At 59.6% G+C, this 22921-nt stretch overlaps 3 protein-coding genes across 3 annotated transcripts in view; 1 reads left to right on the plus strand and 2 right to left on the minus strand.

Annotated features, from left to right (window-relative positions):
- LOC134554993 (C-type lectin domain family 2 member D-like) overlaps positions 1 to 7359 on the minus strand; it is a 34711-nt gene extending 27352 nt beyond the window's left edge. Inside the window, exons 1-3 of the mRNA XM_063406238.1 lie at positions 7097 to 7359; positions 6600 to 6977; positions 6102 to 6197 (exon numbers count right to left, since the gene is read on the minus strand). Of these exons, the coding sequence (XP_063262308.1) occupies positions 6102 to 6197; positions 6600 to 6909 (406 nt within the window). The 5' untranslated portion in view covers positions 6910 to 6977; positions 7097 to 7359. The remainder of the gene's footprint in view (positions 1 to 6101; positions 6198 to 6599; positions 6978 to 7096) is intronic.
- Positions 7360 to 12293: 4934 nt separating this feature from the next.
- On the minus strand, positions 12294 to 14627 carry LOC134555141 (C-type lectin domain family 2 member D-like). Its single transcript, XM_063406497.1, has 5 exons — positions 13950 to 14627; positions 13475 to 13570; positions 13194 to 13372; positions 12893 to 12993; positions 12294 to 12803 (listed from the first exon to the last, which is right to left on the minus strand). Exons 1-5 carry the CDS (start codon positions 14269 to 14271, stop codon positions 12689 to 12691), a joined length of 813 nt encoding a protein of 270 aa, XP_063262567.1. The 5' UTR covers positions 14272 to 14627; the 3' UTR covers positions 12294 to 12688.
- A 5161-nt stretch (positions 14628 to 19788) lies between these two features.
- LOC134555154 (early activation antigen CD69-like) lies at positions 19789 to 22710 on the plus strand. The gene is made up of 6 exons (XM_063406509.1): positions 19789 to 19923; positions 20223 to 20382; positions 21273 to 21368; positions 21471 to 21649; positions 21850 to 21950; positions 22040 to 22710. The coding sequence occupies exons 1-6, from the start codon at positions 19789 to 19791 to the stop codon at positions 22152 to 22154; spliced, it is 786 nt and encodes a 261-aa protein (XP_063262579.1). The 3' UTR covers positions 22155 to 22710.
- Positions 22711 to 22921: the final 211 nt, after the last annotated feature.

Below are 22921 nucleotides of genomic sequence, written 5' to 3' on the forward strand. Positions count from 1 at the left end.
ATCTTTGGAAGGAGGGTCAGGCTTCTCAGCAAGTATTGAAGGGGGTTTGTAGGGCATGTAAGAATAAAACTTGGGAGGCCAAAGCTCAGTTTGAGATTAATTTGGCAACTTTTGTAAATGATAATACAAAATGGTTTTACAAATATAGTAATGGTTAAAGGAAGGGTAAGACCAGCTTGTGTTCTCTTTTGGTTGCAGGAGGAAACTTAGTAACTGCATATGAAGGGAAGGCAGAGGTGCTTCACAGCTTCTTTGCCTCAGACTTTAGTGGGAATCTGGCTTGTCCTCAGCTCACCTGTCCTCTAGGGTTGGTGGATGGTGTCAGGGAGCAGAATGGTCCCCCTGTTCTCCAGGAGGAGGCATTCAGAGAACTGCTGAGCTCCTTGGATATCCATAAATCTCTGGGCCCAGATGGGATCCATCCCAGGGTGATGAGGGAGATGGCAGAGAAGATTGCAAAGTCCCTCTCCATCATTTCCCAACAGTCCTGGCTGACTGGTGAGGTTCCAGATGACTGGAAGCTGGCCAATGTAAGCTAGCACATTCACAGGAAGGATGGGAAGGAGGATCCTGGTAATTATAGGTCGCTTAACCAGACCTCAGTACCCACTCAGGTCATGCAGCAGTTGATGCTGGTGCCAGCACACAGCACTCACAGCATGGCCAGGCTAGCAGAGCCAGCCAGCACGGCTTGAGGAGGGCTGGGTGGTGTTGGACCAGCCTGGTCTCCTTTTATGCCCAGCTGAGCCGCCTGGTGGATGCAGGCAAGGCTGTGCATGTTGTCTGTTTGCACTTCAGCAAGGCCTTGGACACTGTCTCCCCCAGCACACTCCTGGAAAAGCTGGCAGCCCACGGCTGGGACAGGAGCGCTCTGTGCTAGGTTCAGAACTGCCTGCATGGCCGGGCCCAGAGCGTGGTGCTGAAGGTGCTGCATGCAGCTGGCAGCCAGGCACCAGGGCTGTTCCTCAGGGCTCTGTGCTGGGTCAGCTCTGTTCACTGTTTTCATTGGTGACATGGAGGAGGGGACTGATTCTGTCATCAGTAAATTTGCAGATGACACTAAGCTGGGAGCGTGTGTGGATCTGTTGGAATGTAGGGGGGCTCTGCAGAGAGACCTGGAATGGTTGGATGGATGGGCAGAGTCCCAGAGGATGAAGCTGAATAAGTGCAAGTGCCGAGTGCTGCATTTTGGCCACCAGAACCCCCTGCAGTGCTCTAGGCTGGGGACGGTGTGGCTGGACAGTGCCCCTGCAGAAAGGGCCCTGGGGGTGCTGGTGGCAGCAGCTGAACACGAGGCAGCAGTGTGCCCTGGTGTGCCCTGGTGGCCAAGAAGGCCAAGGGCTCCTGGCCTGCATCAGGAATGGTGTGGCCAGCAGGAGCAGGGAGGTCATTCTGGCCCTGTCCTGGGCACTGGTGAGGCCAAAGCTTGAGGGCTGCTCTGGGCCCCTGAGTTTAGGAAGGACCTTGAGAGGCTTGAGGGTGTCCAGAGGAGGGCAAGGAGGCTGAGGAGGGGCTTGGAACACAAGGCCTGTGAGGAAGGAGTGAGGAAGCTGGGCTTGTTTAGCCTGGAGCAAAGGAGACTCAGGGGTGATCTCATCATTCTCTACAACTGCCTGAAAGGTGGTTGTTTTAGTCAGGTGGAGGTCGGTCCCTTTCTCCAGGCAGCATCTGAAAGAACGAGAGGACAGAGTCTTAAGCTATGGCAAGGGAAATTTAGGTTGGAGATTAGGAAAAAGTTTTTTACAGAGGGTGTGATAAAGTGCTGGACGGGTCTGCCCGTGGAGGTGCTGGAGTCACCATCCCTGGATGTGTTAAAGAAAAGATTGAATGTGGCACTCGCTACCATGGTTTAGTTCAGGTGTTAGGGGTGGGTTTGACTCGGTGACCTTGGAGATCTCGTGCAAGCCATTGATTCTGTATATTTGTAATTCTGTGACCACAGGCAGCTGCTGCCTCCACAATCTCAGAGCATGGGAGACACAGCGGAACCCGGCACAAGGAACTCACCAGCCCCTCCTGACCCACCGCGGCCCCTGGGCCCGCAGCGAGCCCCGAGCCGGGGCACACCGGGCGCGGGTCCCCCTGTGCCGGAGCAATCTCCGAGCTCCGCCGCCGCTCCGCTCCCGCCCTGAGCCCCCCGCGCCGCTGCGGGGCTGGAGCCGCTCTGGGGGCGGGGCGTCCTTGGGCCGCTCTGTCCAATCAGCGCGCGGGAAAGCAGCGAGGGGCGGGGCTTGGCCCTGGGCCGGGGAGCGGGCGGGGGCGGTCCCAGAGCCCGTTCTGTGTCACCCCGTGTTTGTCACCGGCTTCTCCTGGGTCGGGGGCTTTGTTTTAGCGCTGCTTTACCGGGATAGAAGTGGCCGCGGCCCTGCCTCCTATCGGGGCGTTTGCAGTTCAGGCACATCAAACGAACCCCAAATGTCGGCGAATTCTATCACCTGCTGTTTCTTCCCCTCTTTTCCCCAATGGGTTTGGCAGTTCTTCCTTTCCTCCCACAGACCTCTAAAGCAAAATGTCCGCCTTCCCCATGGCCATCCCCGCTGCCTTCCACCACTCCAGCCTTGTCCCTCTTTCTCTCCCCTTTCCTTTGCACCACTTGCTCCCTCCTCCTCTCCCTGCCAGCTCGCAGCAAAGACATTTCACCCACGGGCACCACCTGCCTCCTCTCCCTCGGCCCCGTTTTGCCCACTTGCAACTCCTGGAGCCGCCTGCCCGCCGAGCCGGACCCGCCGTGGGGCCGGGAAATGCTGCAGTGAATTCTGGCAGGGATTCTTGGGCTGGGCTGGGCATGGCCAGGTGCCCGGTGCCAGAAGAACCGCTCTGTTCCTCTGCTCCTGTCCCTGGGCAGGGAACAGAACACATCAGGAAAGGCTCGAGGGTCTCAGTAATGCCACGCAGAGATCACTCACCCATCACCGGAAAAAGAGACACGACAGCAGGGAACTATTTGAATTTACCCTCAAACAAATCGAGCAAGACAATGAAAGGTAAACCAGCAGAGGTTCCATCCCAGGAACCAGGACTTTGTCCTCGGCCTCTGGCAGCTGCCCCAGGGGGATAAAGGATCCCCCGGGCCCCCCAGCAGCGGCTCTGCCCCCACAATGGGGATGTGTCCAGAGCCCCCGCTCCGGCCCGGCCTTGCAGGGGCCAGCGTGGAGCAGGTGCTGAGCTGCTCCATGGAGCTTCCAGCCCCTCTGGGATCCGTCGGGGCGCGACCCAGGCAGTGCTGGGCGTGCGTGGGCGCTCGGTGCCTGTGGGCGTTTGCAATCCCGACGGAGAAATGGAGCCCAAACCGGCAGCGCCAGCACAGCTTCAGCGCTCTTCTGCCATTTCTAAAGGAATTAAATCAAGGGTAAACTCCCTCTGTGCCATTTCAAACCTTGAAGGAAGGTGAAAATGGAGGTTCCCTCTCAATTTAGGTCCCTAAATGATGCATATGGAAGGTCTCCCTTCAATAGGATCCCCAAAAAAATGTGAATCATAGGTGTTTATTTCCTCAATTTGGCCTCCTAAAATGAGGGGAAATGCAGTTTTGTTCTTCAATTTCCCTTAAGAAAGACCATTCTGGGGGCTTTTGGACATCTTTTTCATCTGTGGAGCTCCCTTTAAATGGAGGGTCCCCCTCGATGGAACTCTTCTAATGGCACATGAAGAGGTTCCTCTCAAGGGAAGCCCTTTCAAACCAGGGACAGCGGTGTTTGCCCTCAGTTTCAACCTTCAGAAGATGAAAATGGGGCTCTTTCCATCAATTCAAACCCATTGTAGAGCATGATATTCTCTTTTGATTTAAACGTGAAAGTAATGGAAAGCAGTGATAGACCGCTAACGGAGACACCCAAAATTATGAGAAAGGTGTGTTTTCCTTCAATTGAGACCCTTCACATCATGGGTGAATTGGGATCCTCCACAGCTGAAACACGATTATGGAAAAATTCTTCTCCCCTCAATTTATGTTTCTTTGCTTCTCATAACCCCCCTTTTGAGAGGAAAGAAGACTGGGAGGGACTGGGGACACTTCCCCCTCCTCACTGGTCACACCCAGGGCTGCTGCACCTTGGAGAGTGGGGAGGAGTTCCCTCCCAGCTCCCTCCCAGTATCCCTCTTACTGCCAAGCACCGGCAGGGATGCTGAGAGCTCTGGGAAGGAACTGGGAGCACTATTCCTTCCCAGGGCTCCTAAAATCCCTCCCAGTGCTTCTTCTTGTTCACTCCCGCTGCTCCCACTGTCCCCCCCAGCTCCCTCAGGGGATTCTCTGTGCTCCCAGTTCCCTCCCCCTGTTGCCAGGATCTCCTGCAGTGCTGCCCCCACCACAGGTGGGTTGTGGAAGAGATAAGGAACTTGCTCCATCTGGTTGTAACAGCTGGCCCAGTAACAAAAGGCACACACCCCTCCCCCCTGGAGTTATGAAGAATGAGTAATACAAGAGATAAAAAACTCCACCTCCCCATCTGGTTTCAACTAATGGCAAATAGAATACATATGTTTGTTTACATATTGCAACCCAAGACATTATCCACCCCTTATTCTATTACAATCTGTATCATACCCAAATCAATAAACTCTGTTTTATATATACATAGTCAATGAAACCTTACACACAATTCTCACTCAAGATTAGTTTTTCCTGTGGTACACAACTGGTTTCTCCATCTTTCTGTGTTTTCCACCAAGTGTAACCAGGTCCTGGAGCATAAACAATCTCATGGATGGGTTCACCTTTGCCTGAGGTGGGATTAATCCAAACAGCCTTTCCTAAAATACCTTTCATGTGAACCACAGGGACTTTACCTCCATCCACCGTGTGCAAGGGTTCAGACTGGGCAGGACCAGCTCGATTGATGGGGCCTCCAGTGTTGACCATTCAGGTTGCTTTGCTAAGTTCATTTCCCAGTTCTTGAATGTCCCTCCACCAAGTGCCTTCAGGGTAGTGTTAAGCAGTCCATTGCACTGTTCAACTTTCCTGGCAGCTGGTGCATGACAAGGGATGTGATCTATCCATTCAATGCCATGTTCTCTAGCCCAGGTGTTTTTAAGGCCATTCTTGAAATTAGCCCTGTTATCGGACTCGATTCTCTCAGGGGGGCCATGTATCCACAGAGCTTCAAATACACTATGAAATACTAAAGCCTAAACTTCTCAGTTTCCAGGATTCCAAAAAACACCCAGCCTGGCCTTGGCAGTGGCGAGGAACAGGCAAGGAGGTGACCCTGAGAGTGAGGGCAAGGCACAGGCTGCAGCTGAGCAAGGACAGCCTGTGCCGGGCTGAGAGGTGAAGCTGGGACTGCCCAGCGTGGAGAAGGTCCTTTCTGCAGCCCCTGTCACAGGGGAGCTTGGGCCTTGCTGCACAGGTATGGCCGCTCATTGGAGCAGCTCTGACTCACAAATTTATTGTCAGCCAGGTACACACACTCAGAATCGCCGAGGACATGAACCCTGCAAGGAGGAGCAGAGGCAGCGCTGGTTCCCAGGGGACACCTTGTGGCCCTGTCCCCCCAGGCCCTGCCCAGCTCCCCGGCACTCACCAGGAGCTGAAGTTGCTGCCGTCCCCCCAGTGCAGGCGCTGGCCCCGTCTGCGCAGCCCGAGCCAGTAATCGACGTTCCCGCGGAGGCGGAAGAGCAAACCCTGCCCAGGAGAGAGGAGTGGGAGCTGCCCCGGCCCCTCGGGGGGACACGTGCCCGGGGCTCCCCCCGCACGCCGGGGCTCCTTCCCTGCACGGCCCCGGCACAGGCCTGCACCCCCAGCCCTACCAGCACCCAGCCCGGCCCAGGAGCACCCCCAGGCTCCCCTCACACACCCCACACCACCCACAGCCCCTCACTCACCAGGTCCTCATCCTTGACAATGGCCAGGGAGGCCCCGAGCTCGGAGCACCGTTCCTGACCCTGCTCCCAGGTGCTGGAATCCCTGGAGAAGTAGTAGCAGAGCCCATTGTAGCCAACCCAGCCAGAGGGACAGGCCTGAACCAAGAGCGGAGTCGCAGGTGTGACTGGAAGCTTTGGGGCTGCAGGGGGAAGAGGAGAAGCTCTGAGGATTCCCCTGTGCAGGGAGCAGGGAGCCCGCTCTGCCCCGAGGGGCTGGGCCCAGCCTGCTGCCCCTCCCTTACCTGACTGCACAGCCAAGGCCACCGCCAAAGCCAGCACCAGCAACACGAGCACAACCAGCACCAACACGGGCACGGCACGGCACCTGAACCGCTTGCCTGGAGCAGGAAAGAGCTGCTGGCTGCCACAACCAGAGCCGGCCCTGCAATGTGCTCAGCCAATGGCCAGGGAGCACAGGAGGGAGCCCTGAGCCAGTGTGCAACACACTCAGCTGGCAGCCAGGGAGCCAAGAGCCGGGACACAGGGGCAGGGACACAGGGGTGGGGACAGCCAGGGACACAGGGGTGGGGACAGCCAGGGACACAGGGGTGGGGACCCGCTGCAGCAGGAGAACTGCACAGGCTTGGGGGCAGCTGGGGCTGTTGGTTCCAGTCACTGATGGGCAGGAGCAGAACATGAGGACTCCACACATCAGGAAATAACCACACACCTGCCAGCCCTGTCCTGGGGAGGTGACACTGCCCCCTCCCTGGAGGCCACAGGGGTGGCCCTGCACTCACCTGGGAATCTTCTGAGGATCCTTCTGTGTACATTACTGCCCTGGGTACGCAGGGGCTCCCTCACACTTCCATCACTGCTGCACAATCCATTCTCCACATCTTCATTTCCTGCACACTCACAAGTGGCATCCCCCTGCTCATGACAAGTGGCTTCTCGCACCCCAGGCAAGTGTGGAACCCCAGCTGCTGGTCCCTCCTGGAGATGCAGAAGCTCCTTCACAGCTCCATGATGGGAGCACAATTCATTCTCCTCCAGCTCACAGCCGGCATCTCTCTGCTGGGAACAAACAGCCCCTTGCTCCGGAGACATCAGGAGTGCTGGAAAAGCCTTTCGGAGATCGGCCTCGGGAACAGCTTCAGTCCCCCGCTGGTGGCACACTGAAAGGGACATGAGGAGAGGTCACTGCTGGTGCCGGCCCTGCGGGACACCGAGGCTCAGGAAGGCGCTGCCAGCTCCGCGCCGCCCTGGCCCCGCTCCGCGGACGCTGCGGCAGCACCTGCGGAGACAAGCGCGGCCTCCGGGAGCTCTCCGGTGCCCGCAGCCGCGGCCCCTGGGGCTGTGCAGCCGCTGCAGCCCAGCTCCGTGCCGGGACAGGCGGGGACAGCGCCTGCGAGCTGCCGGAGGCGGGCACAGGACAGCTGCGGCTCGGAGTCCGCCTGCCGAGGGGAAGAAGCAGCAGCCCCGGGCTGCTCAGCATTGTTCCCCGCATTCCCTGACAAAGGGGGAGAGGAGATCGCTCCTGTCGCGAAAAAACCGCTCCAAGAAAAAAGGGCCTAAGCCGGAGAAGCTGTTGAAGAACGGCAGCCTCGGGGAAGCTGCTTCTGGGCGTCTCAACAGTGAATTATATCAGGTAGTCTTGGTTTAGGCTGTGCAAACCGCTGTGCCCCTTTGCTCTTCCCTCTAGGCAAGCAACAGAAAAAAGCATGAAATGCTTGAAGATCGGGAAAAGGCCAGGCCCCGTCTGAGGTGCGCGGGAGCTGAGGCACAGACGGAGCTCCCCTGAACGGCACCGATCGGGGTGCCCGGGAGTGGATGAAGTGATGGATCTGGGCACGGAGGAGAGCGGGGGCAGCCGCTCCCTCCGCGATCTCAGCCCCGGGGGGACACAGGGGAACCCGGCACAAGGAACTCACCAGACCCCTCACAGCTCACCGCGGTCCCGTCCACCCGCCAGAAGCCACGAGCTGGGGCACAAAGGACTCTGAGAAGCACGGCCGAGCTCCGGAAACGAGGCTGTTTCGGCTCCCGGCGCTGCGGGGTTGGAGCCGCTCTGGGGGCGGAGCGTCTGTGTGCCGTTCTGTCCAATCAGCGAGCGGGAAAGCAGCGAGGGGCGGGGCTTGGCCCGCGGCCCGGTACCGGTTTGACACAATTGGAAACCGCTCCAGGGCCGGCACCGATCGCGGTGCCCCGGGAGCAGCGGAACCGACGGAGCCTCACCCTGCGGCACCGATTGGAGTGCTCCGAGAGCTGAGGCACTGACCGAGACCCCCCCCGCCGCAGCGATCGGGATGCCCCGGGGGCTCAGGCACCGATGGAGCAGCTCTGAGGCACCGATCGGGGCGCCCGGGGAGGCGAGGCAGCGACGAAGCCCCCCTGTACGGCACCGATCCGGGTGCCCCGGGAGCTGAGGAAGAGACAGAGCCCCCCCACCCCCGATGGTGCCTGCAGTGAGGGGATTGCCCTCATTACACAGCAAGCTCAAAGGGGAAATTCAAACTGCCCTGGGCTCTTGGAAATCTTCACGAATGGGCCGGAAGGTGGGACTTGTGGACTGTCCTTAGATGAGGAAGAAGAACAACGTGCTGACACGTGCTGAGGAGGAATCCCACTTTTGGCATTGGGTACCTGACCATGAAGAATGTTCTGTCTGTCTGACACAAAGGATGTGAGTGTCCTCCTGTGGAAGGAATCCCAGGCTGGAGCAGGACAAGGATTTGTATCCCTGAGGGACAAGCTGGGATGTGATGTGACTGTAACTCTCATCCTTCTGTGTTCCTTTGTGGGGAGCAAGGAGGGAGGAAATTGGGGATAAAGTGAAGCCCAGGAAGGAGAGAACACTGTGGTGAAGGTGCATCTTTAGGATCTGGTGTACTTCTCATTCACTTGCTCTGATTTGTTTGACAATAAATTCAATTGAAATTCGTTTACCCCATCCCAGCCTGTTATGCCCATGACGGCTGAGAGATTTCTCACTGCCTTTATGGAAACCCTTAAGCCTTTCCTGATGTGTTCTGTTCCCTGCCCAGGGGGAGGAGCAGAGGGACAGAGCGGTTCTGCTGGCACCGGGCACCTGGCCATGCCCAGCCCAGCCCAAGAATCCCTGCCAGAATTCACTGCAGCATTTCCCGGCCCCACGGCGGGTCCGGCTCCGCGGGCAGGTGGCTCCAGGAGTTGCAAGTGGGCAAAACGGGGCCGAGGGAGAGGAGGCAGGTGGTGCCCGTGGGTGAAATGTCTTTGCTGCGAGCTGGCAGGGAGAGGAGGAGGGAGCAAGTGGTGCAAAGGAAAGGGGAGAGAAAGAGGGACAAGGCTGGAGCGGTGGAAAGCGGCGGGGATGGCCATGGGGAAGGCGGGCATTTTGCTTTTCAGGTGTGTTGGAGGAAGGGAAGAACTGTCAAATCCATGCAGGAAAACAGGGAAGAAATAGCAGGTGATGGAAATCCCCGACAATTGGGGTTCATTGCATCTGCCTGAACTGCAATGAGTAACCCGGGGGGCAGGGCCCTGGCAGCTCCTCTCCGAAAGAAGCGCGATACGAAAAAGGCCCCAACAGCGCGGAGGAAGCGGGGGGGGATCCTCAGCTCTAACGGAGACCGCAGGTGGGCGTGGCCTCCGCTGCTTTCCCGCAACTGATTGGTCAAAAGGAAAAACGGCAGCTCCGCCCCCACAGTGCCTTTAAATTTTGGCGGGAGCGGATCCGCTGTAGGAGCAGGGACCGGGGGAGAATTCCTGGGGCACCCTCCTGGGAGATCGGCGTGGCTGCGGCACCCGGAGCTTGGAGATTGCTCCAGCACAGGGGGACCCGCGCCCGGGTGTGCCCTGGCTCCGGGCTCGCTGCGGGCCGAGGGGCCGCGGTGAGGGGCAAGGGGCGGTTCAGGTGAGTTCCTTGTGCCGGGTTCCCCCGTGTCCCCCCGGCGCTGAGATGGCGGAGGGAGCGGCTGCCCGCGCTCTCCTCCTTGCCCGGCTCGCTGGGGACGAGGCGGTGCCGCAGCAGCGATGGCTCATCCCGGCTGCTCTCGCTGGGACACAGGGGCTGCTCCGTGCCCGGACACTTCCCGGCCCTGCGGCCCCGGGCTCGGCGCCGCTGCTCGGGCGGGAGGTGTCCCTGGCCGGCTCAGGGCTGCCCCGGGAGGAACCTGAACGCGCCTCAGAGCCCAAAGCTCTGCAGGCACCGAGCGGAGGCAGAAAGCGCCGCATGGTGCCTGCTGCGGGGCCGAGGCCTTCTCTGCCAGGACCTGTTTCATGTTCCCACGCAGGGACTCAAATCGGCGGGGTCAACCGATCTGTCGTGTACGGGGCTCTCCGTCGGTGCCTCTGCTCCCGGGGCATCCGGATCGGTGCCTTACAGGCGGCTCTGTCCCATACTCACCCTCTCGGCCACGGATCAGAGCTGCTCCATCGCTGCCTCAGCTCCAGGGTCACCCCGATCGATGCCGCAGGGGGGCTCCGTCATTTCTTCAGTGCCCGGGGCACCCGATCTGTTCCGCAAGGGGGGCTCGGTCGGTTCATTTGCTCCCGGGGCACTCCTCTTCGGACTTGCAGTGCTCCTCGATCGGTGCCTCAGCTCCCGGGGCCCTCCAATCTGTGCTTCAGCTCCCGAGGCACTGCAATCTCTGCCTGTTCTCCCGGGGCACTCCCATCGGTTCTTCAGCTCCCGGAGCTCTCCGACGGTTCCTCAGGTCCTGAGGCACTGCGATCGCTATCTCAACTCCCGGGTCATGCCGATCCCTTCCCCACGAGGGGCTCCGTCAGTGCCTCAGCTCCAGGGTCACCACGATCGCTGCCGCAGGGGGGCAGGGATCCGTCGAATACTCAGCTCCCCAGGCACCCCGAACGGTTCCGTGTGGAGGGGAGGGGCGCGGGGGCTCTGTCGGTTCCTCGGCTCCCGGGGCACCGCGATCGGTGCCGGGACCGGAGCGGCCTCTTGAGCGGCCCCGCCCCCTCCGCGGGATAAGCCCCGCCCCCCGCTGCTTTCCCGCACGCTGATTGGACAAAGCGACCAAAAGACGCCCCGCCTCCAGCGCGGCTCCAACCCCGCAGGGACCCAAAGCGGCTGTGCCGCGCTCGCTGTCCCCGGGCTCCGACCCGCCGGGACAGGGAATCGTGCGGGGAAAATCCTGAGCAGCCCGGGGCTGCTGCTTCTTGCCCTCGGCAGGCGGACTCTGAGCCACAGCTGTCCTGTGCCCGCCTCCGGCAGCTCGCAGGCGCTGTCCCCGCCTGTCCCGGCACGGAGCTGGGCTGCAGCGGCTGCACAGCCCCAGGGGCCGCGGCTGCGGGCACCGGAGAGCTCCCGGAGGCCACGCTTGTCTCCGCAGGTGCTGCCGCAGCGTCCGCGGAGCGGGGCCAGGGCGGCGCGGAGCTGGCAGCGCCTTCCTGAGCCTCGGTGTCCCGCAGGGCCGGCACCAGCAGTGACCTCTCCTCATGTCCCTTTCAGTGTGCCACCAGCGCGGGTGTGAAGCTGTTCCCGAGGCCGATCTCCGAAAGGCTTTTCCAGCACTCCTGATGTCTCCGGAGCAAGGGGCTGTTTGTTCCCAGCAGAGAGATGCCGGCTGTGAGCTGGAGGAGAGTGAATTGTGCTCCCCTCATGGAGTTGTGAAGGAGCTCCTGCATCTCCAGGAGGTACCGGCAGCTGGGGTTCCACACTTGCCTGTGGTGCAAGAAGCCACTTGTCATGAGCAGGGGGATGCCACTTGTGAGCATGCAGTGAGTGAAGCTGTGGAGAATGGATTGTGCAGCAGTGATGGGAGTGTGAGGGAGCCCCTGGGTCCTCAGGGAACATCAACAACCGGCAATGCCCACAGAAGGATCCTCAGAAGATTCCCGGGTGAGTGCAAGGCCAACCCTGTGGCCTTTAGGGAGGGGACAGTGTCACCTCCCAAGGAACAGGGTGCCATGTGTGTTGCTGTTACCCAATGTCTGGAAGAGGCCTGATGCTCTGCTTCCCTCTCTCAGTGCCTCCAACCAACAGCCCCAGCTGCCGCCAAGCCTGTGCAGTTCTCCTGCTGCAGCCTGTCCCCATCCCTCTGTCCCTGGCTGTCCTAAACCTTCATCCCTCTCCTCCTCCCCCTGGACTGGGAACAGAAGACAGCAGGAAAGGCTCAAGGGTCTCCATAAAAGCAGCAAGAGATCTCTCACCCATTATGGGCATAACAGGCACAAATGGGGGAAATTCATTGAATTCATTAGCAAACAATTCAAATCATGGAAATGAGAACTTGGTCAGATCCTACAGATGCACCTTCCCCACTACATAATATCCCTCCTGGGCTCCACTTGATCCTCGATTCCTTCTCTCCTTCCTCTCCATACAGTGCACAGAGGGATGGGGCTGTTTTTGTTTGAAGGACAGGTGTCTGCTAAGGAAGGCAGGAGCCTCCCTTGCAATGGAAAATGGAAAATCCTTCCCACCAAATGATTCTCATTTGGAAATGAAGTGGTTCTCAGGAAAAGATATGAGAAGAGGAATAACAGATCTTTACTGTAACATAGCACGAAGCGGACAGACAACCCCGAGGGCGGCATTAACAACAAACAGAGCCCAAACCCTGCCCCAGGCGCTCTCGGCCGCAGGCACTTTCCCCTTGGCTGCAGTTCCCGCACCGCCGGCAGGGGCGCTGGTGGCTGCCCTTGGAGCTGGGGGTGTCACGGGGGCAATGCCCTCCCTGCAGGCAGCACCGGGGCCAGGAGGGATTGCGGAGACTTTTCCTTTGGACACTCAGCCCGGCCTTGGCAGTGGCGAGGAACAGGCACCGAGGTGACCCTGAGAGTGAGGGCAAGACACAGGCTGCAGCTGAGCAAGGACAGCCTGTGCCGGGCTGAGAGGTGAAGCTGGGACTGCCCAGCGTGGAGAAGGTCCTTTCTGCAGCCCCTGTCACAGGCGAGCTTGGGCCTTGCTGCACAGATACGGACGCTCATTGGAGCAGCCCTCACTCCGGAATTTATTGTCAGCCAGGTACACACACTCAGAATCGCCAAGAACAGGAACCCTGCAAGGAGGAGCAGAGGCAGTGCTGGTTCCCAGGGGACACCTTGTGGCCCTGTCCCCCCAGGCCCTGCCCGGCTTCCCGGCACTCACCAGGAGCTGAAGTTGCTGCCGTCCCCCCAGTGCAGGCGCTGGCCCCGTCTGCGCAGCCCGAGCCAGTAATCGACGTTCCCGCGGAGGCGGAAGAGCAAACCCTGCCCAGGAGAGAGGAGTGGGAGCTGCCCCGGCCCCTCGGGGGGACACGTGCCCGGGGCTCCCCCCGCACGCTGGGGCTCCTTCCCTGCACGGCCCCGGCACAGGGCTGCACCCCCAGCCCTACCAGCACCCAGCCCGGCCCAGGAGCACCCCCAGGCTCCCCTCACACACCTCACAGCACCCACAGCCCCTCACTCACCAGGTCCTCATCCTGGACAATGGCCAGGGAGGCCCCGAGCTCGGAGCACCGTTCCTGACCCTGCTCCCAGGTGCTGGAATCCCTGGAGAAGTAGTAGCAGAGCCCATTGGAGCCAACCCAGCCAGAGGGACAGACCAGAACCAAGAGCGGAGTCGCAGGTGTGACTGGAAGCTGTGGGGCTGCAGGGGCAAGAGGAAAAGCTCTGAGGATTCCCCTGTGCAGGGAGCAGGGAGCCCGCTCTGCCCCGAGGGGCTGGGCCCAGCCTGCTGCCCCTCCCTTACCTGACTGCACAGCCAAGGCCACCGCCAAAGCCAGCACCAGCAACACGAGCACAACCAGCACCAACACGGGCACGGCACGGCACCTGAACCGCTTGCCTGGAGCAGGAAAGAGCTGCTGGCTGCCACAACCAGAGCCGGCCCTGCAATGTGCTCAGCCAATGGCCAGGGAGCACAGGAGGGAGCCCTCAGCCAGGGTGCAACACACTCAGCTGGCAGCCAGGGAGCCAAGAGCCTGGACACAGGGGCAGGGACACAGGGGTGGGGACAGCCAGGGACACAGGGGTGGGGACAGGCTGCAGCAGGAGAACTGCACAGGCTTGGGGGCAGCTGGGGCTGTTGGTTCAGCCACTGATGGGCAGGAGCTCAGCACGAGGACTCTGCCTGACACTGGCAAAGAGCCCCACACCTGCCAGATCGGTCCTTGGAATGTGACACTGTCCCCTCCCTACATGCACACGGTTGGCCCTGCACTCACCCAGGAATCTTCTGAGGATCCTTCTGTGTACACTGCCGGCTGCTGATGTTCCCTGGGGACCCAGGGGCTCCCTCACACTCCTATCACTGGTGCAGAATTTATTTTCCACATCTCCACTCGTTGCACACTCACAAGTGGCATCCCCCTGCTCATGACAAGTGGCTTCTTGCACCCCAAGCAAGTGTGGAACCCCAGCTGCTGGTCCCTCCTGGAGATGCAGGAGCTCCTTCACAACTCCATGAGGGGAGCACAATTCACTCTCCTCCAGCTCACAGCCGGCATCTCTCTGCTGGGAACAAACAGCCCCTTGCTCCGGAGACATCAGGAGTGCTGGAAAAGCCTTTCAGAGATCGGCCTCGGGAACAGCTTCACACCCATGCTGGTGGCACATTGAAAGGGACATGAGGAGAGGTCACTGCCCGGGGCTGCAGGGCCAGGAAGTGTCCCGGGCACGGAGCAGCCCCTGTGTCCCAGCGAGAGCAGCCGGGATGAGCCATCGCTGCTGCGGCACCGCCTCGTCCCCAGCGAGCCGGGCAAGGAGGAGAGCGCGGGCAGCCGCTCCCTCCGCCATCTCGGCGCCGGGGGGACACGGGGGAACCCGGCACAAGGAACTCACCTGAACCGACCCCTGCCCCTCACCGGGGCCCCTCGGCCCGCAGCGAGCCCCGAGCAGGGGCACACCCGGGCGCGGGTCCCCCTGTGCCGGAGCAATCTCCGAGCTCCACCGCCGCCTCGCCGAGCTCCGGGGGCGGCCGCAGCTCGGGTCCGAACCTGAGAGATTCTGAAGCTGCCTTTGGAGCTGGATCGATGTGGTTGCCAGGTGTGGTTTTCAATTTGGACTAGTGAGAGGCGGGAAAGGAGCGTTGGCCCTCGGCGCTGGTTGCCGGGGGAGAATTTCCCAGAAGCCGCCCCTGTTTGTGCTGCATCTTGTCACCAGTTTCTCCGGCGTGTTAGAGCGGGTTTTTCGGGACAGGAGCCGCCGCGCCCCTCCCCCCTCCCCGAGGGATTTCAATTTCAGCCAGATCAAGCCAATCTCAATTCTCCGCTATATCCACCACCTGCTATTTCTCCCGTCTTTCCCTGGATAGATTTGACGGTTCTTCATTTGCCCCCAGCAGAGCTCTAAAGCAAAATGCCCGCCTGCTCCATGGCCATCCCCGCCGCCTTCCACCGCTCCAGCCTTGTCCCTCTTTCTCTCCCCTTTCCTTTGCACCACTTGCTCCCTCCTCCTCTCCCTGCCAGCTCGCAGCAAAGACATTTCACCCACGGGCACCACCTGCCTCCTCTCCCTCGGCCCCGTTTTACCCACTTGTAACTCCTGGAGCCGCTGAGAGCCACGGCATTCCCGGTTTATTGGCAGGGCTCAGGAGCACCCGGGAAGGAGCATTGGCTGAGAGCCCCGGAATTCAGGGAGATTTGGGAGGGTTTTGTGTGAGTCACAGCTATGAGTGAGCCAGGCAGGGCATAAACTCTATTAGACTCGTTGTTAATGAATAGGGCTGGGCTGGTGGGAGATGTGCTGGCTGGAGGCCTCCTGGGGCTCAGTGATCCTGTAATTATAGTGTTCTCGATATTTGGTGATATCAGGGGGAATATCAATAAGGGTTTGACTTTGGACTGCCAGAGGGCAGAGTTTGGCCTGCTAAGGAGACTTATTCAGAGAGTTCCTTGGGAAGCCGCCCTTGGAAACAAAGGAGTGCAGGAAAGGTGGGCATGGTTCGAAGCAGAGATCTTGAGGGCACAGGAACAGCCTGTCCCTGTGTGCCAAAAGATGAATTATGATGCAAACGTGCAGCCTGGATGGACAATGAGGTTTTGAAGGAATTTAGGAATCAAAGGAGGACATATCATCTTTGGAAGTAGGGTCAGGTTTGTCAGCAAGTATTGAAGGGGGTTGCTAGGGCATGTAGGAATAAAACTACATGAATAAAAAAAATGAGGCCAAAGCTCAGTTTGAGATTAATTTGGCAACTTTTGTACAGGATGATACAAAATGGTTTTCCAAGTATATTAATGGTGAAAGGAATGGTAAGACCAGCTTGTGCTCTCTTTTGGATGCAGGAGGAAACTTAGTAACTGCAGATGAGGAGAAGGCAGAGGTGCTTCACAGCTTCTTTGCCTCAGTCTTTCTTGGGAACCTGGCTTGTCCTCAGCTCACCTGTCCTCCTGGGTTGGGAGATGGTGTCAGGGAGCAGAATGGTCCCCCTGTTCTCCAGGAGGAGGCAGTCAGAGAACTGCTGAGCTGCTTGGATATCCATAAATCTCTGGACCCGGATGGGATCCATCCCAGGGTGATGAGGGAGCTGGCAGAGGAGCTTGCGAAATTGCTCTCCATTATTTACAAATAGTGCTCACTGACTGATGAGGTTCCAGATGACTGGAAGCTGGCCAGTGTTTCTCCCATTCACAAATAGGATGGGAAGGAGGATCCTGGTAATTATAGGTCACTTAACCAGACCTCAGTACCCAGTCAGGTTATGCAGCAGTTGATGCTGATGCCAGCACACAGCACTCACAGCATGGCCAGGCTCTCAGAGCCAGCCAGCACGGCTTTAGGAGGGCTGGGTGGTGTTGGACCAGCCTGGTCTCCTTTTATGCCCAGCTGAGCCGCCTGGTGGATGCAGGCAAGGCTGTGCATGTTGTCTGTTTGCACTTCAGCAAGGCCTTGGACACTGTCTCCCCCAGCACACTCCTGGAAAAGCTGGCAGCCCACGGCTGGGACAGGAGCGCTCTGTGCTGGGTTCAGAACTGCCTGCATGGCCGGGCCCAGAGCGTGGTGCTGAAGGTGCTGCATGCAGCTGGCAGCCAGGCACCAGGGCTGTTCCTCAGGGCTCTGTGCTGGGGCCAGCTCTGTTCACTGTTTTTACTGGTGACGTGGAGGAGCGGACTGAGTCTGTCATCAGTAAATTTGCAGATGATACTAAGCTGGGAGCGTGGGTGGATCTGTTGGAATGTAGGGGAGCTCTGCAGAGAGACCTGGAATGGTTGGATGGATGGGCAGAGACCCAGAGGATGAAGCTGAATAAGTGCAAGTGCCGAGTGCTGCATTTTGGCCACCAGAACCCCCTGCAACGCTCTAGGCTGGGGACGGTGTGGCTGGACAGTGCCCCTGCAGAAAGGGCCCTGGGGGTGCTGGTGGCAGCAGCTGAACACGAGGCCGCAGTGTGCCCTGGTGTGCCCTGGTGGCCAAGAAGGCCAAGGGCTCCTGGCCTGCATCAGGAATGGTGTGGCCAGCAGGAGCAGGGAGGTCATTCTTGCCCTGTCCTGGGCACTGGGGAGGCCACAGCTTGAGGGCTGCTCTGGGCCCCTGAGTTTAGGAAGGACCTTGAGAGTCTTGAGGGTGTCCAGAGGACGGCAAGGAAGGTGGAGAGGGGCTTGGAACACAAGGCCTGTGAGGAAGGACTGAGGGAGCTGGGCTTGTTTAGCCTGGAGCAAAGGAGACTCAGGGGTGACCTCATCATTCTCTACAACTGCCTGAAAGGTGGTTGTAGTCAGGTGAGTGTCAGTCCCTTTCTCCTGCCAGCCACTGACAGAATGAGAGGACAGTCTCAAGCTGCCCCAAGGGAAATTTAGGTTGGAGATTAGGAAAAAGTTTTTTACAGGAGAGGTCATAAAGTACTGGAAGTGTCTGCCTGTGGAGGTGGTGGAGTCACCATCCCTGGATGTGTTAAAGAAAAGATTGGATGTGGCACTCGCTGCCATGGTTTAGTTCAGGTGTTAGGGGTGGGTTTGACTCGGTGACCTTGGAGATCTCGTGCAAGCCATTGATTCTGTATATTTGTAATTCTGTGACTACGGGCAGCCGCTGCCTCCAGAATCTCAGAACATGGGAGACACAGCGGAACCCGGCACAAGGAACTCACCAGCCCCTCCTGACCCACCGCGGCCCCTGGGCCCGCAGCGAGCCCCGAGCCGGGGCACACCGGGCGCGGGTCCCCCTGTGCCGGAGCAATCTCCGAGCTCCGCCGCCGCTCCGCTCCCGCCCTGAGCCCCCCGCGCCGCTGCGGGGCTGGAGCCGCTCTGGGGGCGGGGCGTCCTTGGGCCGCTCTGTCCAATCAGCGCGCGGGAAAGCAGCGAGGGGCGGGGCTTGGCCCTGGGCCGGGGAGCGGGCGGGGGCGGTCCCAGAGCCCGTTCTGTGTCACCCCGTGTTTGTCACCGGCTTCTCCTGGGTCGGGGGCTTTGTTTTAGCGCTGCTTTACCGGGATAGAAATGGCCGCGGCCCTGCCCCCTCTCGGGGCGTTTCCAGTTCAGTTAGATCAAATGAAACCCAAATGTCGGCGATTTCCACCACCTGCTATTTCTCCCCTCTTTACCTTAAAGTGTTTTACAGTTCTTCTTTTCCTCCCACAGAGCTCTAAAGCAAAATGCCCGCCTGCCCCATGGCCATCCCCGCCGCCTTCCACCGCTCCAGCCTTGTCCCTCTTTCTCTCCCCTTTCCTTTGCACCACTTGCTCCCTCCTCCTCTCCCTGCCAGCTCGCAGCAAAGACATTTCACCCACGGGCACCACCTGCCTCCTCTCCCTCGGCCCCGTTTTGCCCACTTGCAACTCCTGGAGCCGCCTGCCCGCCGAGCCGGACCCGCCGTGGGGCCGGGAAATGCTGCAGTGAATTCTGGCAGGGATTCTTGGGCTGGGCTGGGCATGGCCAGGTGCCCGGTGCCAGCAGAACCGCTCTGTCCCTCTGCTCCTGCTCCTGGGCATGGAACAGAACACATCAGGAAAGGCTCGAGGGTCTCCATAAAGACAGCGAGAGATCCCTCAGCTGTCACGGGCATAACAGGCTGGGATGGGGGAAATTAATTTTAATTGAATTTATTGTCAAACAAATCAGAGCAAGGGAACGAGAAGTACACCAAATCCTAAAGATACACCTTCACCACTCTATTCTCTCCTTCCTGGGCTTCACTTTATTCCAAATTTCCTCCCTCCTTGCTCCCCACAAAGGAACACAAAAGGATGGGAACCACAGTCACATCACGTCCCTGCTTCTCCCTCAGGGAGACAAATCCTTGTCCTGCTCCAGCCTGGGATTCCTCCCACAGGAGGACAGTCACATCCTTCGTGTCAGACAGACAGAGCATTCTTCATGGTCAGGTACCCAATGCCAAAAGTGGGATTCCTCCTCAGCACGTGTCAGTTCTTCTTCTTCATCTAAGGACAGTCCACAAGTCCCACCTTCCGACCCATTCGTGAAGATTTCCAAGAGCCCAGGGCAGTTTGAATTTCCCCTTTGAGCTTGCTGTGTAATGAGGGCAATCCCCTCGCTGCAGGCACCATCGGGGGCGGGGGGGCTCTGTCTCTTCCTCAGCTCCCGTGGCACCCGGATCGGTGCCGTACAGGGGGGGCTCCGTCGCTGCCTCGCCTCCCCGGGCGCCCCGATCGGTCCCTCAGAGCTGCTCCATCGGTGCCTGAGCCCCCGGGGCATCCCGATCGCTGCGGCGGGGGGGTCTCGGTCAGTGTCTCAGCTCTCGGAGCACTCCAATCGGTGCCGCAGGGTGAGGCTCCGTCGGTGCCGCTGCTCCCGGGGCACCGCGATCGGTGCCGGCCCTGGAGCGGTTTCCTGTGGAGTCGAACCGGTCCAGGGGGCCGCGGGCCCCCTCCCGCCCCTCGCTGCTTTCCCGCGCGCTGATTGGACAGAACGGCCAAAATCCGCCCCACCCCCACATCGGCCTTAAAACCGGAGCACCGGGAGTCCATCCCCACTCGGGTCCGGAGCTGGGACGCGGCTTCCGCTGCAGGTTCTGCCCCAGCTCGTGGCTTCTGGCGGGCGGACTGGACCGCGGTGAGTTGTGAGGGGTCTGGTGAGTTCCTTGTGCCGGGTTCCCCCGTGTTCCCCCGGGATGAGATCGCGGAGGGAGCGGCTGCCCGCGCTCTCCTCCGTGCCCGGATCCGTCACTTCATCCACTCCCGGGCACCCCGATCGGTGCCGTTCAGGGGAGCTCCGTCTGTTCCTCAGCTCCCGGGCAGCTCAGACGGTACCTGGCCTTTTTTCAGTCCTCAAGCATTTCCTGCTCTGTTCTGTTGCTTGCCGAGAGGAAGGAGCAAAGGGGCGCAGCATTTTGCACAGCCCACCCCAAGAATCCCTTCCATAATTCGCTGTTGAGACGCCCACAAATCGCTTCTCCGGAGTTGTGGTTCTTCATCAGTTTCTCTGCCTTGGGGCCTTTTTTCTTAGCGTGGTTTATCGCGACAGGAGCGATCTCCTCTCCCTCTCGCAGGAAATGCGGGGGACAATCGTGAGCATCCCGGGGCTGCTGCTTCTTCCCCTCGGCAGGCGGACTCCGAGCCGCAGCTGTCCTGTGCCCGCCTCCGGCAGCTCGCAGGCGCTGTCCCCGCCTGTCCCGGCACGGAGCTGGGCTGCAGCGGCTGCACAGCCCCAGGGGCCGCGGCTGCGGGCACCGGAGAGCTCCCGGAGGCCGCGCTTGTCTCCGCAGGTGCTGCCGCAGCGTCCGCGGAGCGGGGCCAGGGCGGCGCTGAGCTGGCAGCGCCTTCCTGAGCCTCGGTGTCCCGCAGGGCCGGCACCAGCAGTGACCTCTCCTCATGTCCCTTTCAGTGTGCCACCAGCGTGGGTGTGAAGCTGTTCCCGAGGCCGATCTCCGAAAGGCTTTTCCAGCACTCCTGATGTCTCTGGAGCAAGGGGCTGTTTGTTCCCAGCAGAGAGATGCTGGCTCTGAGCTGGAAGACAATCAGTCCTGCTCCCATCATGGAGTTGAGAAGGAGCTCCTGCATCTCCAGGAGGGACCAGCAGCTGAGGTTCCACACTTGCCTGGGGTGCAAGAAGCCACTTGTCATGAGCAGGGGGATGCCGCTTGTGAGCGTGCAGGGAGTGAAGCTGTGGAGAATGGATTGTGCACCAGTGATGGGAGTGTGAGGGAGCCCCTGGGTCCTCAGGGAACATCAGCACCCGGCAATGCCCACAGAAGGATCCTCAGAGGATTCCCGGGTGAGTGCAGGGCCAACTGTGTGACCTGTATGGAAGGGACAGTGTCACCTCCCAAGGACAGGGCTGGCAGGTGTGGGGCTGTTTCCTGATATCTGGAGGAGTCTTCTTGCTCTACTCCTGCCCATCAGTGTCTGGAACCAACAGCCCCAGCTGCCCCCAAGCCTGTGCACTTCTCCTGCTGCAGCCTGTCCCAACCCCTGTGTCCCTGGCTGTCCCCACCCCTGTGTCCCTGCCCCTGTGTCCAGGCTCTTGGCTCCCTGGCTGCCAGCTGAGTGTGTTGCACCCTGGCTGAGGGCTCCCTCCTGTGCTCCCTGGCCATTGGCTGAGCACATTGCAGGGCCGGCTCTGGTTGTGGCAGCCAGCAGCTCTTTCCTGCTCCAGGCAAGCGGTTCAGGTCCCATCCTGTGCCCGTGTTGGTGCTGGTTGTTCTCGTGTTGCTGGTGCTGGCTTTGGCGGTGGCCTTGGCTGTGCAGTCAGGTAAGGGAGGGGCAGCAGGCTGGGCCCAGCCCCTCGGGGCAGAGCGGGCTCCCTGCTCCCTGCACAGGGGAATCCTCAGAGCTTCTCCTCTTCCTCCTGCAGCCCCAAAGCTTCCAGTCCCACCTGCGACTCTGCTCTTGGTTCTGGCCTGTCCCTCTGGCTGGGTTGGCTACAATGGGCTCTGCTACTACTTCTCCAGGGATTCCAGCACCTGGGAGCAGGGTCAGGAACGGTGCTCCGAGTTCGGGGCCTCCCTGGCCATTGTCAAGGATGAGGACATGGTGAGTGAGGGGCTGTGGGTGCTGTGGGGTGTGTGAGGGGAGCCTGGGGGTGCTCCTGGGCCGGGCTGGGTGCTGGTAGGGCTGGGGGTGCAGCCCTGTGCCAGGGCCCTGCAGGGAAGGAGCCCCGGCGTGCGGGGGGAGCCCCAGGCACGTGTCCCCCCGAGGGGCCGGGGCAGCTCCCACTCCTCTCTCCTGGGCAGGGTTTGCTCTTCCGCCTCCGCGGGAACGTCGATTACTGGCTGGGGCTGCGCAGACGGGGCCAGCGCCTGCACTGGGGGGACGGCAGCAACTTCAGCTCCTGGTGAGTGCCGGGGAGCCGGGCAGGGCCTGGGGGGACAGGGCCACAAGGTGTCCCCTGGGAACCAGCACTGGCTCTGCTCCTCCTTGCAGGGTTCCTGTCCTTGGCAATTCCGAGTGTGTGTACCTGGCTGACGATAAATTCCGGAGTGAGGACTGCTCCAATGAGCGGCCGTATCTGTGCAGCAAGGCCCAAGCTCCCCTGTGACAGGGGCTGCACAAAGGACCTTCTCCACGCTGGGCAGTGCCAGCTTCACCTCTCAGCCCGGCACAGGCTGTCCTTGCTCAGCTGCAGCCTGTGCCTTGCCCTCACTCTCAGGGTCACCTCCTTGCCTGTTCCTCGCCACTGCCAAGGCCAGGCTGGGTGTTTTTGGGAATTCTGGAAACTCAGAATTTTGGGCTTTAGTATTTAGTAGTATATTTGAAGCATTATGGGGAATTTTGAGCCTTGTCTGGGTCCTTTATCTCCACCTTCTTCTCTCTTGTTCTTCATGGTTTTGGGTGGTTTTCTGTAACTGGGTGAAAGGAGATCCACATTTCCAGCCTTGAGTGGTCATTATTGGGTCAGAAATATACATTATGTAGGTCTGTCCTCATTATTGGATAATTAGCACTTAAATAACCTTAGAAAGGTTTAGAAGCACTCGATTTCTCTTCATTTCTCTAACTTGCTTGTTAGAGCTCATGAGCTTCTCTAAAGAGCTAGTTAGGCTCGTGTGTCTGTAAATAGATAAGAAATAATAAACATCCAAGTCCAAACATAAGCTGTGACTCCCGTGTATTAATCATGACCTTATCAGAGAAAAAGAAGCCAGACCTTTACAGGTGTTCAAAGGAAAAGTCTCTGCAATGCATCCTGCCACTGATGCTACCTGCAGTGAGGGGATTGCCCTCATTGCACAAGTTGGAATGGGAAATCCAAATTGCCATGGGCTCTTGGAAATCATCCCCGACAGGCCTGAAGGTGAGACTTGT

Source organism: Prinia subflava, chromosome 9, assembly GCF_021018805.1.
Source record: "Prinia subflava isolate CZ2003 ecotype Zambia chromosome 9, Cam_Psub_1.2, whole genome shotgun sequence".
NCBI classification, from domain to species: domain Eukaryota; kingdom Metazoa; phylum Chordata; class Aves; order Passeriformes; family Cisticolidae; genus Prinia; species Prinia subflava.

Coding starts and splice junctions, on each gene's coding strand:
- LOC134555141 (XM_063406497.1), bottom strand. CDS start 14,271: ATGTCTCCGGAGCAAGGGGCTGTTTGTTCCCAGCAGAGAGATGCCGGC. Junction 13,373..13,474: donor GGCCTTGGCTGTGCAGTCAG/GTAAGGGAGGGG, acceptor TTGCCCCTGCAG/CCCCACAGCTTCCAGTCACA. Junction 12,994..13,193: donor TTGTCCAGGATGAGGACCTG/GTGAGTGAGGGG, acceptor TCTCCTGGGCAG/GGTTTGCTCTTCCGCCTCCG.
- LOC134555154 (XM_063406509.1), top strand. CDS start 19,789: ATGAGATCGCGGAGGGAGCGGCTGCCCGCGCTCTCCTCCGTGCCCGGA. Junction 19,924..20,222: donor GCTCCCGGGCAGCTCAGACG/GTACCTGGCCTT, acceptor TCCCCTCGGCAG/GCGGACTCCGAGCCGCAGCT. Junction 21,650..21,849: donor TTGTCAAGGATGAGGACATG/GTGAGTGAGGGG, acceptor TCTCCTGGGCAG/GGTTTGCTCTTCCGCCTCCG.